Source organism: Aphelocoma coerulescens, chromosome 8 (assembly GCF_041296385.1).
Source record: "Aphelocoma coerulescens isolate FSJ_1873_10779 chromosome 8, UR_Acoe_1.0, whole genome shotgun sequence".
NCBI lineage: Eukaryota > Metazoa > Chordata > Aves > Passeriformes > Corvidae > Aphelocoma > Aphelocoma coerulescens.
In genome coordinates, this window is record NC_091022.1 from 5,286,575 (window position 1) to 5,300,293 (window position 13,719).

General features: G+C 45.9%; 1 protein-coding gene across 1 annotated transcript; it reads right to left on the bottom strand.

Annotated features, from left to right (window-relative positions):
• Positions 1 to 1,420: 1,420 nt before the first annotated feature.
• TSEN15 (tRNA splicing endonuclease subunit 15) lies at positions 1,421 to 13,489 on the bottom strand. The gene is made up of 4 exons (XM_069023341.1): positions 13,298 to 13,489; positions 12,576 to 12,657; positions 11,191 to 11,326; positions 1,421 to 1,867 (listed from the first exon to the last, which is right to left on the bottom strand). Exons 1-4 carry the CDS (start codon positions 13,460 to 13,462, stop codon positions 1,663 to 1,665), a joined length of 588 nt encoding a protein of 195 aa, XP_068879442.1. The 5' UTR covers positions 13,463 to 13,489; the 3' UTR covers positions 1,421 to 1,662.
• Between the last annotated feature and the right edge of the window lie 230 nt (positions 13,490 to 13,719).

A 13,719-nucleotide genomic window follows, 5' to 3' on the forward strand; every position in this document is an offset into this window, starting at 1 on the left:
GCTCAAATTATGCTACTCTTTCTGTGCACAGAAATGATAAAATGAAGGGTAAAGCCAAGCATCTGTCATGCAGCAAAGGGCAAACTGGCAGCATTTCCCAGAAACTGAAGCAAATGCAAAGGAATTTGCTTTTGGGGTTAAGCATATGTCACTTAAATAACAAATCTGCCACATGCTGCATCTGTTACAGCCTCCTTCACACAAACCACCAGCTCTTTTCCTGAGGGGCTAAAGTATTTCCTAGCTTGTAACAAGGACAATTTACGTGGTGGTAGGCAGCCTAGCCAGGTGTAACACTTGCCTTATGGAATAAGCCATGGATCCCATGAAATATCAACGTCAAAGTCACACACAGCATGGCAGGAGTCAGCACAGGGGACCCCTTCAAGGCAGGACAGCATCGGAACAAAGTAAAATGATGGTTTCCTCCATGGAGGGAGCAATGCTGAGGAGGGCAAAGAAAAACTCTCTTTTTCTCCATAACTGAAGCCCACAGATGCCAAGTCTCCCCTGGCTGTATGGAACAAAGGTGTCCTGCAGAGCTCCGGGTGACAGTGACACACCTCCTCTAAGGGTGGGTGAGACTCCCTGTGGTATCATTCTGCCTCCCAGCACATTTGGCCAAACTAGCATCAAGCTCCAGAGCCATAGAAGCACCCATTCTAGTCCCAGGGATAGCAAAGCTTAAATGGTCTTTCATTTCCAGCTTGGTTTCTTGGATTCTCTCCCATTCTTCTACCCATGCAAAAAAAGAGCTCTTGTGCTTCACCTTCTGAATGTGTGATCCTTGGCCACACAGCTGTCACACGGACAATCCCATGCTCAAGAAGCTGCTCTGGGATGTTATTTGACTGCCAAGGAACTCTTAAGTTTAACATAGAGAAAACCTCCATGCAAAAGGCATGGAAAATTTCTGCAGAAGAAACTACAAGTCAAGTTTTTTCCTCTTAACTCCAAGCTGAAGCACTTCCTGGGCAATCACTTTCAATATGCAGAAGCTATGTCCAAAGACATAATAAAAGAAATCCTAGGAATGACAACAGCTTTAGAAACCTAGCTGGTGCCTGAAGCAGATAACTAGTGAGCACTTACAGCATAGGTGGTGACATACTTTGGTGTTTTAGTTGCCCCTGGTGCTGCTATAATCATTTTTCCTCTGCAGGGAAAAAAATAAAATAAGGTATTTCTGTGGAAAAGCCTTTTCTCCAAAAGCAGAGGAAAGAAAGCAACATTCAGAAATGTAACCTGGGGGGCAGCATGAGTGCTTCTGACAGGGCTAAGACAAAGACACTCTGGAAACCACAAAACCCTTCAGTTCTGCCAGAAGCCCTTCAGACTTACCTCTAACCAATATTTACAGTGTGGGTAAGGATGTGTTTATTCTGTTATGCACCTGATCAGATAGAGAGGAAACACAAGCTTTGCAAACACTTCCCAAGCGTATTTATTAGTCAGGACTGATCTGTCTCAAAGTATGACCTACTTCATACCTCAAATGGCATTTCAACACAGGGCAGCTGCACAAGCCTCTGTTCCCCCTGAACACATCCTTGATATGCCAAGGCAGACTTTAGCACACCACTTATTCACATGCATCAGTTCCTGCGTTTGTTTGGGTTTGAGCACAGGTGTCTAAGAAATGTTTTTTTTTCTCTGTCCTAATCATTTGAAAAGTTTCTTTCTTTTCTTCCTCCACTGTTTGCTATCTACATCTTCAGTATCATCAGGAGGATCTGGCATTACAAAGCCATCAGTCATTTTATAGTAGACTATTGTGGAGTCTGTCTCAACTATGGCCAAGGTAACCGACAGCAGGGTGTTGGGATCCTCTGGAGGGAGAGAGGCTTTCTTCAGTATTTCCCTTAACCTAGGAGAGGAAAAAAAAAATCACTTAGAAAGGAGTCCACAACCACCTACAATGGCACAAAGGTAGAATGGCATCATTCCTATTTTTATTCAGCCTGTTCTCACTCTGCAAACTTGTCTTCACTAAAGTGAGCATAATATCTGTTCTGATAAAAATCCAAAGTCATGTAATCAAGCAACAAAAGAAAATAACAGAATCAGTTATACACATCTCTGCTGGAAATGGCTCAACACATGCTTCTAAGCTTTGCTTATGTGTACTCATGTGCATGTGCCTCAGCCACCCCTCATCCACCACAATCTTAGCACGGCAATCTCTACTGGCCCTGTTTTCCGTAGACTTAAATAAGACATCTAATTAAATAACACCTGGTGTTCAATTGGAGAACTGAATAACTAAGACTTGTTCTATTTGCAGAGGTAAGTCTTCCAGTCCCTGTGCCACAGGTCTCTGCCAGACTGTGGAAGGCCCAGGAGCTCAAGCCAGGTTTCTCTACATCCCTGTCTAGACTAGAAGCCACAAAACTAATGTTCTTCTTCAGGACAGTCAGCACAAATAACGTCTTCCTTAAAAGCTCAAGACAAAGTTATGCAATTTTTCCTGTTTAGCTTATTTTAAGAGTCACATGCCAGTTACTTTTCTGTTCAGAGCTCAGGACAACACTGATCCCTGGAGTCCCTGAATTCCTGGTCCAACTGGGGAGCAAGTCCTGAAGGAGTGCGGTGCCCAGGGACAGAACAGCAACACTTCCCACAGAACATTACCACAGGGAGCTTCCTCCTTCCCCCGCAGGTCATGTGCAAGAGGGCTCCTCTGAGATTGCTGGGACAGGTTACATTCCAGGGGGAGTTCAGCTGTGCACCAGGATAAACCAGTCCTGGCTTCATGCACCCTCATGAAGATGCTCACCCAGCAGAGCACAGGCAGCTCTGAGGCCAGGCACTGCAGCTGAAAACAGGGCTCTCTCTAAAGGCAGCAGCTTTCAGACTTCAATCATCATCTTCCCTCAGAACCCCTTTGATCCTCTAATAAAAGCCAAATGGAATGCAGCAGAGAATGAGCAGCATCCTGGAAAGCCTCGCTGCTAAGCCCATGCATGACCTTCTTAAGGATCCATGTGTGTTCTGAGCCGTGCATAATCTAGCCTGGTAAATTCAGGAGGGCCTTTCCTCCTGCCTGCACCACTGGCCCAGACACACAGCAAGGCAACACAACAGTCACTTCATGCAACAGAGATACCACAGCTGGGAAAAGCCCCATCCTAGCCCTTCCACATCAGCACATTTCCTAACAACACAACAAATAAGGTGAGAGAGACTGTGCTGGCCACTGGCAGAGGAGAAACACTGCAAGAGACTCCTTCAGGCAATGGGACACCTACTCCTGTGCTCATCACCACCTCAATAGGCTCTGTCTGCAGGTAACTTACTCTGTGCTCGGCACCTCCAGCTCCTGTCACTTCCAGCCCCTCTGCAGGGGTACCCCCAGCACCACAGTGTCCTGCCAAAACCCTGGCAGGGAACAAGAGCTTGGGAAAAGACTACAGATGTCCTTCCTGACACATGCAGAGAGCAAGAATCCAATTGTCACATGCAGAATCATGAAATGATCAGTGTTGCAGGGGACCTTAAAGCTCATCCAGTTCCATCCAAGGGCAGGGATATTTCCACTATCTCAGGTTGCTCCAAGCCCTGTCCAAGCTGGCCTTGGACATTTCCAGGGATAGCCACTGCTTCTCTGGGCACCCTGTGCCAGGGCCTCACCACCCTCAGCAGCCAAGTGTCTGGAGAAAGCTCTAAGTTGGTGAGGCCAGACTGCTGGCAGAGACCCCAAGGAAAGAACAACCCATGAAGCAGTGGACATTAATCTCTCTTTCTCCTGGGAATGCAACATAGAATTAATGATAAAGTGCCAAATTAAAGGGCACAGCTACCCAGAAGAGATATTTTGGGACCCAAAGAAACCAAACTTGTGTTGAGTGTGGACATTGCTGTATGTGGGACTAGAGTCAGGCAGAGGCCTGGATTCACCTGTCAGCCAGGGCAGAAGCTCCTTCCTATTTTCTTTAATACCTGTCACTGGTTTTCCTCATAGTCTATTAGGAGCAGGGATGGAACACTGAGGCCTTAGATCTGCATTTCTGGTACTCATGTTTTCTTCTTATACTGCCAAGCACAGACACCTGAAACTTTATTTCCCCCTATTTAGCAACTAGGACTTCAAAGATGCCCCATGATCCCAAAAGCAGCCAGGTCCTGACAACAGATTAATGATATTTCTTTGCATTTCTTCTTCCTTTTCAGGAGACAAGAGTTCCAGGATTTATGTAAGGAGCACAAAGACATGCCATTGCATCAGGATGATCTGCTAAATCTGTTGTCCACAGATGAAGAATGACAACTGCAAATGCACCCTTTTCCTCTTCCCCCTTCCCTCCACATAGGCAGCCCCAAGACAAGGGCTCTCATTCATGCATACCACAGGAGCCACAGTGCACTGCAGCACATCTGCAAAGTGGTGAGAGGCTATCTTTTAGAGGGATAAGCTTTGGAATTCAGGAAGTCTGTGTCAGATGCCAATCCCTTGCCCTCCTCCCCTGAAGGCATGCCCAGCAGCCTCTGTGTCCAGCCTGCTCACAACATCCCTCTGCACCAGCAGACATTGCAAAGGAGCCTCAGAACCTCTGATTTCACTGCACTTGCTGCCTGCCATGAGCAGGAAGAAATACTGCAGGAAACATATAGCTTTTGTAATCCTTCTAATGCATCTAACGCTGTCTATAGAAAAATAAAGAAAGCATGAAGTGTTGTTGGCCTTCTCAAATTCAAAGAATGCACATTTGACATCCTAAACAAGGCAAGAAGCCTTTATTTCAAGGGAAACAGCCCTTAAGCCTGCCCATCCCACACAACAGCTGCAGTCAATGATGGAAATGAAGTCCATGTGGTAACACCCCCCCAACAGATCCATCTGATTCAAAGTACCCAGTTAATGGCTATCAATAAGCTCCTTAATGACCAGTACAATCTGCTACACCATACAGAGGATAACAACTATAAAAGATGAATTTGCTTTAAAAAAAGTGGATTTAATGGTTTTGAAAGTGTCAAACATCAGTGGAACAGAGGAATTCAGTGCATCCAGTAGCCTGGCAGATGCCAAGAGCCTTGACTGCCTTCATTCCCCTGCACCCTGAGCAGCCTTTCCCCCTGGGTCACAGGTGTGTGTCAGGACACACTCTGGAACCACTGATAACTGATGGAACACTGACACGAAGGGGCCCATGACCACTCTGGGCTTGCTTCCCCAGCTGTGCTCCAACAGTGTGAGCCCCACAGAAGCTGTGGGGTTAAGCCTTTGGCATGGACTGGCTCTCTCTGGGTCCTCCTTTTCCACAGGAATTCCAGCATGCCCACTCCACTGCACACACACCCAGTTTTCAGCAGAATGGAGAGACTTGACACGAGAAAAGGTACAGCTGTGCAATAGTTCCTGCTGTTCTTCAGGGTCTGAGTACAAGCTCAGCACGTTTTCACTACAGTCTCAAGTAAAGCCTGTGCTGGAAGAATGCACTGTGTCACCTCCTCAAGGACAGCAGACAAAACACTCTATCACCTGAGCAGATGTTCACCCATAGGCTCAGCCTGGCAATGGACATCAGAGGCAGACAACCCTACCCACGCCACCTACTTGGGATTTATGCCAATGACTGCCTGGTAAAAAAAAAACATCCACAGCCCCAGGGGGGTGCACAGAACAATCAAATGTGCTGCTGCATGCACAGTGAGAAATCAAAGCTAAAATACCCTGCAACTACTCCTTCCAATCCTCTCCCTCTCCACAGGATGAAAAGCCAGGGAATGTTAAAACAGGCAGCACAGAAGCTTTAGGCATCCCACACAAAAAAGGTACCTCTTGAACAAAGGCATTGTGAAAGAAAAATAACTGAAGTTAGGAGAATACAGACACCACAAGAAACACTCTAAAGTTTTATGGAACGTACACAAGTAGAATAAGACTAAGTATTTTTGTAAGAATTCTCATTTGTTGGAGATCATGCAGCGCAAAGGTTCCAGTGTAATTTGAAAGCCCAGCTCTAAAACCTGGTGGTGCCTGCATGTTCACTCAAACCCAGATCTGCTCCCACGAGGCCAACCAAATGCAAGCAGGACAAAGCCCTCATTTTCCACCCAGGAAGCAAACTCACATTCACCTCATGCTCTAGGAGATGCAAAGGACTTCACCTCAAACACTCTGTTATCCAAAGAGCTGGCATTTCTAAAACACTTTGCATTAGAAAAACAGCTTAGAAACGGCTTTCTAGTTATCTACAGACTAGAGTCAGTAGGGATTGCTTTTTTCTACCAAAGAATTAGTCATAGGAGCAGGTTTAGCTTACTTAACATTGTGCAAGGAGCACTGCAGCTAAGGGAACAGCACTAGCAATGTCATCCTGCATCTGTCCTTACTGCTGCATTCGAACTTAATGATGGCAGTGAATTGACCTGGTCCTCTATTACTGTGGCAATTAATATCTTTAAAATAAAATAAATCCCAAAACAAGAAAATCCATACAAATCCATCAAAAGAGCAGAGGGAAATGTTGCATCCTTCCCCCATCTTGATTTTGCACTAAGTAGGCCCTCAACACCCATCAGAAATCTGTGCTGTGTTTACCAATATCTGCTCCCAAGAAAATAACACTGCCCTTTTCTCTGGAAGAAAGAACCAGGTGTACAGCTGGTGACCCTGAGGTTTCAACTGACTCTGCAGAAACCAACAAAGGGCAGAATCATATAGGAAAGAATTCAAGCAGCAAGTTCTGTGATAAACAAAAGAGCATTTCAGAGACAAATCCCACGAAATGCCTGTGAGAAGCAGCATCATTCTGCAAGCTCAGAGCAGTTTTATGGAGGTTGCATAGAGCTCCATTGAACTGAAATGGAACTACTGCCTTCCATCCCATAAAAGCCAAAGGCTTTCAATCTGCCCTTTATACTTGGATGAATAATTCCTTGCAGGCTTGGCCAGCCCTAACAGCTCCCTCCCCTGCTCGCCAGGCAGGGCTGCAGAGTGCACACAAGTTGGTCTCTGTGCCACTGCAGAGATCATTACCCCGGGCACTGGAGCATGCCATTGTCCCAGCCTGGGTCAGCACCATGGCACAGGAACCTCCCAGAGAGCACAGTTCCTTGGATTTAGCCAGCAGTGCAAACTTTAGCACAGTTCACCATCAGGAATGCTGCTCCAGACCCTGCTGCAGGGCAGGCAGCAGCATTAACCCAGTGCCTTGAAATATGTGGGAAGGAGCACATGGGGCTGGGAGAACGTGTAAATGCACACCACTAGTCCTTGGGACTTGTTCCCAAAACACATGGACAGGGAATGCTAGAAGAAACTCAGTTTTTGTAATGGAAAGAAAAAAATAAATGCAAATAAAACACCACATGCCACACTGGTCAGGAGAAGGAATTGAAACCCCGAGGAACATAAATATCTTTTTCCATGGAAGTTCAAGAAGAAAACAAGACAAACCATGCAAAAGGGAGGTATCAAAGTTCAGCAAAGTTCTACAGGACACACTTACTACTGGATGTTCAGTCACAGTACTGCATAACTAGCTCTGCTGTGGGAGCTGCATCAGTCTCATTTAAAATACTAAATTAAAATAATTTAGTTAAAAATACTAATAAAGAGCTTGCATTTAGGAGCCACTAACTACATTTTCAATGTGTAGTTTACTGAATGAGTAAATTATGCCTATAGCAAGGGAGTTACTGACAAAATTGTGAAGAGGATGCAAGACGCACGTCACACTTCCAGTGCTTTGAAATAACAGGGTTTTTCAGTTTATAGCAAGATTTATTTCACCATCTACAGACTTTGAAGACAGTAAATTCCAGTCCTCAGATTTCCTTCTCAGGACACTTGTCAGCTTTAAAACAAAACATTCACGTATTGCTTTTTTGTAAAGTAAGTTAGCATTTTAATGGAATAAGCCTTTCCCAAACTTAACAGGTCTCCATTACCTCAGGCAACTTCATCCCTCATTTCCAACACTTGCATGCAAAATACAAACAGAGCAGTGACGTGTCATTTAATCTGACATCTTATCTGAAACATTTTGCTTAGACAAGGTTATTTGTCTAGGACAGACAGTGCCCAATTCTATTAGATCTGGGACCTAACTCCCTGGTCCTTGAAGGATCAAGGCTTTCCAGGCTATCTAAAAAATCCAGCTGTCAACACTGTGAGCTCTCCTAACTTGCTGAGCTTGGTTTATGCAAGTCATTTCTGCCAGCTCTGAAGCAACACTCCCAGGATTCGACTGCTTCCTCCACTCTGGGGAGCCACATTTCTGGAATGTACTGACGAGGTACTTGGTGTGCACTAAGGTGTTGTAGTGAGCAGCAAACACACCCCAGCCAATGCACCTACAAACTCCTCCTGCAAGCATGAGTCCCTGCTGAATTCAGAGGCTCTCCAAGCCTCAGCCAGCTGTGTGTGAATCAGAGCAGGCCAAGACAGACAGAAATTGCATCATACTCCCCAGGGCTTCGCTCACAGAAGATTCAGCAATCTTCATCTGAAGAACACACAGAGCACAAAGCCACTTCTCAAGACTGTGTAAGATCATTTACTCTCTGCTTCAGAGCCCATAATTCTGTAGTTTGGTGGGTTCCTGTGTAGCCCTACCCTGCCAGGGCTGGATGAGCAGCTTCCACCCAGCTCTGCAGAAGTGGACAGTGAGCTTAGGAAGCAGAACAGCTTTTGCCTTCAGCAGTTAATTGTCATGCTCAAACTGGACATGATGAAATCTTGTAATAGGCTAAAAAACATTGACTAGACTTTTTGTAGGGCACTCATATTTGTCATTTGCCTAGGTATCCTGCTGGTAATTTCCACAGCAACTTTCCTGTGGCCTTTTAAGGACACACTTCTCGGTGGCAGCCAACTAGGGAACTTCATGAGACACCTGGAAGGCAGAGCTTGGCTGATGTGGATTTGAAGAAGAGAACCACCCCTATATTTCTCTGGAAGACCAAGCCCACAAGAGTGACTGACTAGTATTTGCAAATATGAGATCTTTTTTAGCACATCCATAGTACTAAAATCCATTACTTTCTGTGAATCACTTTCTTCCTTCCACCAGTAAGAAAAACACAGAGAGGAATGAAGATGGAAGTCTGATTTCAAGATGTCACCTCCAAACCCCACCCAGGCCTTACTGGTTAAACAAGGAAGTGCTGCTGGTGTTACTGGCTTCTTTTGCAGTTAGCACAATTCCACGTCCAGAAATACAGACAGAACATTTTCACCTTCCCAAATCCCTCCAAGGGCTTATTTTCAACACAAAGTGAGCTGCATTCACTTGTACTCATACTTCCTCCCCTGCTTTTAGCAAGTAACATAAAACCCCAAAGTGCTGCTTTGAACAAAATGCAGATGCACGTTCAATACCACAAATTCAAGTGTTGTACGCAAATACAACCTCCCAGCCTGACAACATCCATGGATACTGAACACATACAGGCTTTTATGGACGGACCTGGCACTGCAGCCTGGGATTCAGCTCATTTTAGTGACAGCACACCCTATGTAGTTGCTCTGCAGCAAACCCTAGTCAGAAACTGTACTTTTAATCAATGTGATGCATTCACACTCTGCCTCTCCACCACACATCCTTCCAGTACTAGATTCCAGACACTCCAGTGCCAGAGGCAGAGCAAACAGCATCACCACAGAACAAACAAGTGCAGAGGCTCCCCATGAAAAGCTCCAATGACACAGTAAAAGATAGGACATGCATGCAGTGGAATATCTGTCATCAAAAGTCAACCAGAACATACTCCTGGCCTTGACCCAATGCCAGGAATCCAAGTTTTCAGCCCAGGTGGAAATACACTAAATTAACCAAGCACAACAGCTCAGCACATAGGTGGAATTCCTCAAAGAGCCCACATCCTCACTGGCTGCCTTCTTATTACCACCTAAAACCCTGTCTCAGTGTGTCCCTTTCACACACACACACCTACACCCCCCTCCCACTTGCTGTGGAGATCACATCACATTTCTCTGCAGCACCAAGCCCATAGGAGTGGTTGACCAACACTTGCAAATATAATACTTTTTTCAGCACAAAAACAGTACTAAACCACATCAATACCTAGTAAATCATTTTCTTCCCCCTCACTCAACAAACAGCAAAATGATGATAAAAGTCTGTCAGCAAGACATTGATCTCTCACTTCTAAAACCCAAAATAAAAAGCAAAAACATCACTCCTAAAGTGCACACGTACATCTAATAAGTGCAATTAACTAGCTACCTACCACTGTGTCAGGCTGCTGCCCACAGAGCAAGAGGAAGCAGCAAAAACCAGTAAGATTTGTAAAGTCAGCTCTGAGGCAGCTCCTAGCAGGAGTGGGAACAGAAGAAACTGAAAAACGTACAACCATATGATGCAGCTGAAATAGTCCAGGTCTTCAGAGTCATCATGGCAAATACCAGTCAGAGAAGGCAGTCTTTATCAGAGAGTAAATCAAACTGTGTGTCCGAGGCCGCTCTAGAGGCCAGTTAAAATAGACTGTAAAACTACTGTAGTGGAAATTTTCTAGGCCGCAAATATCTGTAATGTAACAAATTCATGGCTGTGCTGTCTTCTGCTTGAAGAATCACTCTTGTTTATGTGAGGAAATTAAGTTGAAAATCACAGGCATGTGAGACTCTACATCTAAAGTAAAAGGAGTTTCCTGTTCAAAGTAGCCAAATTATAGTTTCAAAGCAAAAGCAAACCAAACCACACAAGGCTTATCCACAAATTTGACAATAAAAAAAGCTGATTCTTAGGCAGCTCTGAGAAGATTTCTTTCCTCTTAGGTCCTTTCAAGTCCAGCAACTCAGGAAGCATCGCTACATTTCCCACACTACAAAATCAGCACAAGAATGTTCAAAACATAAGCTGTGTCTAACCTTGTCCCTCAAACACATACTTTGGTGTCCACTGTTATCTCCTAGAACATACACAACTCCAGACAACAGGAAGTGTTTATCAGTGGGCATCAGTTGCTGCGGGAAGCTGACCTCCAAGAACCACTTCCATCCAGACAGGGAGAGACAGAGACTGATGCAAAGTTGAGATTTCCTTAATGTTCCAAGCTGCCTGTATGTCTGCAGCACCCAAAATAACTCTGCTTTCCTCCAATATTCCTCTATTTCCTCCTCCTTTCCCTCTTGACCAAGCCATCACCAGCCTGTAAAATGTATCTGTGCTCCCTTTTCTGTCAGTGGAAACCCGAGACAAGCAGTGAGCACACCCTCACCTCTCGTGGCTGATCAGGATGTGTGCAGGCACCGGCACCATCACCTGGAGCCCCTCCTGCTCCCTGGCACGGGCATGCAAACACACCAGCTGCAGCTCTGCCACTCCCACGGGCTGCACCTCATGCCAGTTCCTCCCTAGAAACGTTCGTCGGGGATAAGAGGGGCAGAACACAAAACACAAGTTTTAATCAGTCAAATAACAAATGCAGTATTTAAATTAACATCTAAGGTTTTGTTTTCCCTCTCCCTCCCCACAGGAAAACTCCACTCATCTGCCAAATTCCCCTCCTGAGAAGCAATCCTGCTGAAGAAACCCACAGAGCAGGACCAGACTGCTTGCTCCAGAGCTGCACTGATAGATGGTAAGCAGGGATCTGTCTGACAAAGCTCCCCTTCAAAAGGCAAAAAGAAGACAAAACCATGCAGCTTCAGTCATCTGTAGCACTGTAACCCAAATGTGGACTTCATCAGCACCCTGAACTGTGAAGAACAGGTGCTAAAAGCATGGTTAATGATAACACAAAGTTCTAACCTCCTGCTGAAGTTTTTGCCCCAGAACTAGAGAAATCTTCTTTTAAAGACTATTAAGGCATTTTCTTCAGAAGTGTAACAGCAACAGACACAGTAATTTCTGGACTGTAAAATCCCTCCCTTCCCTGACCTTGAGAAGCACCAGGCTCCAAGCAAACCTGAAATATTTTTCTTAGGCTGGCTGGCTGCCTACTCACCGTCCCTTTTCAATAAAGCCAACCTAGAAGAATCCAGGCAGAACTTTATATATCACATAACTCTGCCTCACTCTGAGCAGACACCAGAAGACTACACTAGATTTCACAGGATCATTTTGGCGGTAAAAGCCCTCTAAGATCATTGAGTCCCATCACTGACCTGATACTGCCAGGTCCTCCACCAAGCCATGACCCTAAGCACAACACCTACAGTTTGTTATAAATTACTATATTGTTATGTTATATTATATTACTACAATGGTTATGAATTACTGCTACCACACTTGACTTAGGTGAAACACTGTTATGTGAGTAACTTCACATTAATCTACAAGTGAAGACTATCACAAGCTCAATCACTGAACTTGTCACTTCACCTTCCTACATTCCTTTTCCTTCCCCTACTCCTCTTTTGCTCTTTTTTCCGTGCTGACTGCCTTTGCCCTGGAACACCTGCACCTAGAGCTGCTGGATGAAATGGGTCCTCATCTTTGCACAGGCTCCAGGGAGACAGAGGATAGAAACTTTCAGCACAACAAGTCTCAAAATGGGCACCAAGGACTTTGTAGGAAAGGTCTGTCCCAGTGCAAACAATTAATTTAACAGGTCCTAAGAGCAAAGACATTTGTTGGGATACAGTCACTTCCTTGATTTACCTTCTAAGAGGTCCAGGTACACCAGAAAGGCAGCATAGACTTGAGTGCTGTCAGATACATCAAGTGACATCATTTCTGTGAACTGAGACCCAAAGAGGAACGTCAGTGAAGGAAAGCACAGGTTATACTAAGAATGCACACACCATCTCTACAGCCAGCAGAGACACTGGAATCTCACACCAGCTTTAAGGTAATCAAAAAGCAGGACTTGTTTTCTGACAGTATCTCAAAAGCTCTTTTTTCTCCTGCATTCCCCATATTTTAGCACTTTAAAAAAGCAAGCAAAACGAACAAATACAAGAGGAATCACAACTATTTCTGGGACAGCTCTAGCTTTGTGGAATTTTACCTATTTTGGGGTAAATACTTTTACCTATTTTTGCTGCAGCACATGAACATAAGACGATGGCCAAATTAAACACCTCCATGTTTTCGGTGTGGTAAAAATTAAGATGGAGTCGAAGTTTAAAGCATTTACATTTCCCAGCCGGGATTCCATGATTTATAACCTCCACCCCTGCCAGCAGTGGCATTCCCCAACTACCCCACGGGCCGGAGTCCCCCTCGATACACCCAATATAATAGATTATATTAGCATCTCCCCCCAGAACCCTCCGGGGGGGACCCACGTGCACCTCGAGAGCCGCGAGGGAGGAATCCTGCGGGGTCCTGGCGGGAGAGCGGGACCCCCGAGAGACCAAGAGACCCCCGGCCCGGCCTACCGTGGGGTGAGTCGCGATCCAGTTGCCGCCAGCCGCCCCCGACCAGCTGCCCTGTGCCCCCGGGGCCCGCCCGGCCACGGAGGAGCCCTGGCCCGGGTCGGTGCCCCGCTCGCCCCCCGGGGCCAGGTAAATGTTCCCCCGGCCCGCCCCGGCCGCCGGCTCCATGCTCTCCCGCCTGTGTGCAACGCGGCTTCACTCCGGGCGGCGCCGCGCACCCCAGCGCTTCCCGGAAACTGCCGCGCCGCCCCGACCGTTCCGCCTCCGCTCCGTTCCTACCCCCTATCCCAGCCATGGCCTTTCACGGTCCCTTCTTCTAAAGGCTCCAAAGCAACGAATACGTTATCAATCTGCAGTGTCCAGAGCTTTTATAGATTGCATGTTAGGGACATGAATTCAAGGTACTGCTATTAAAAGCACTTTGG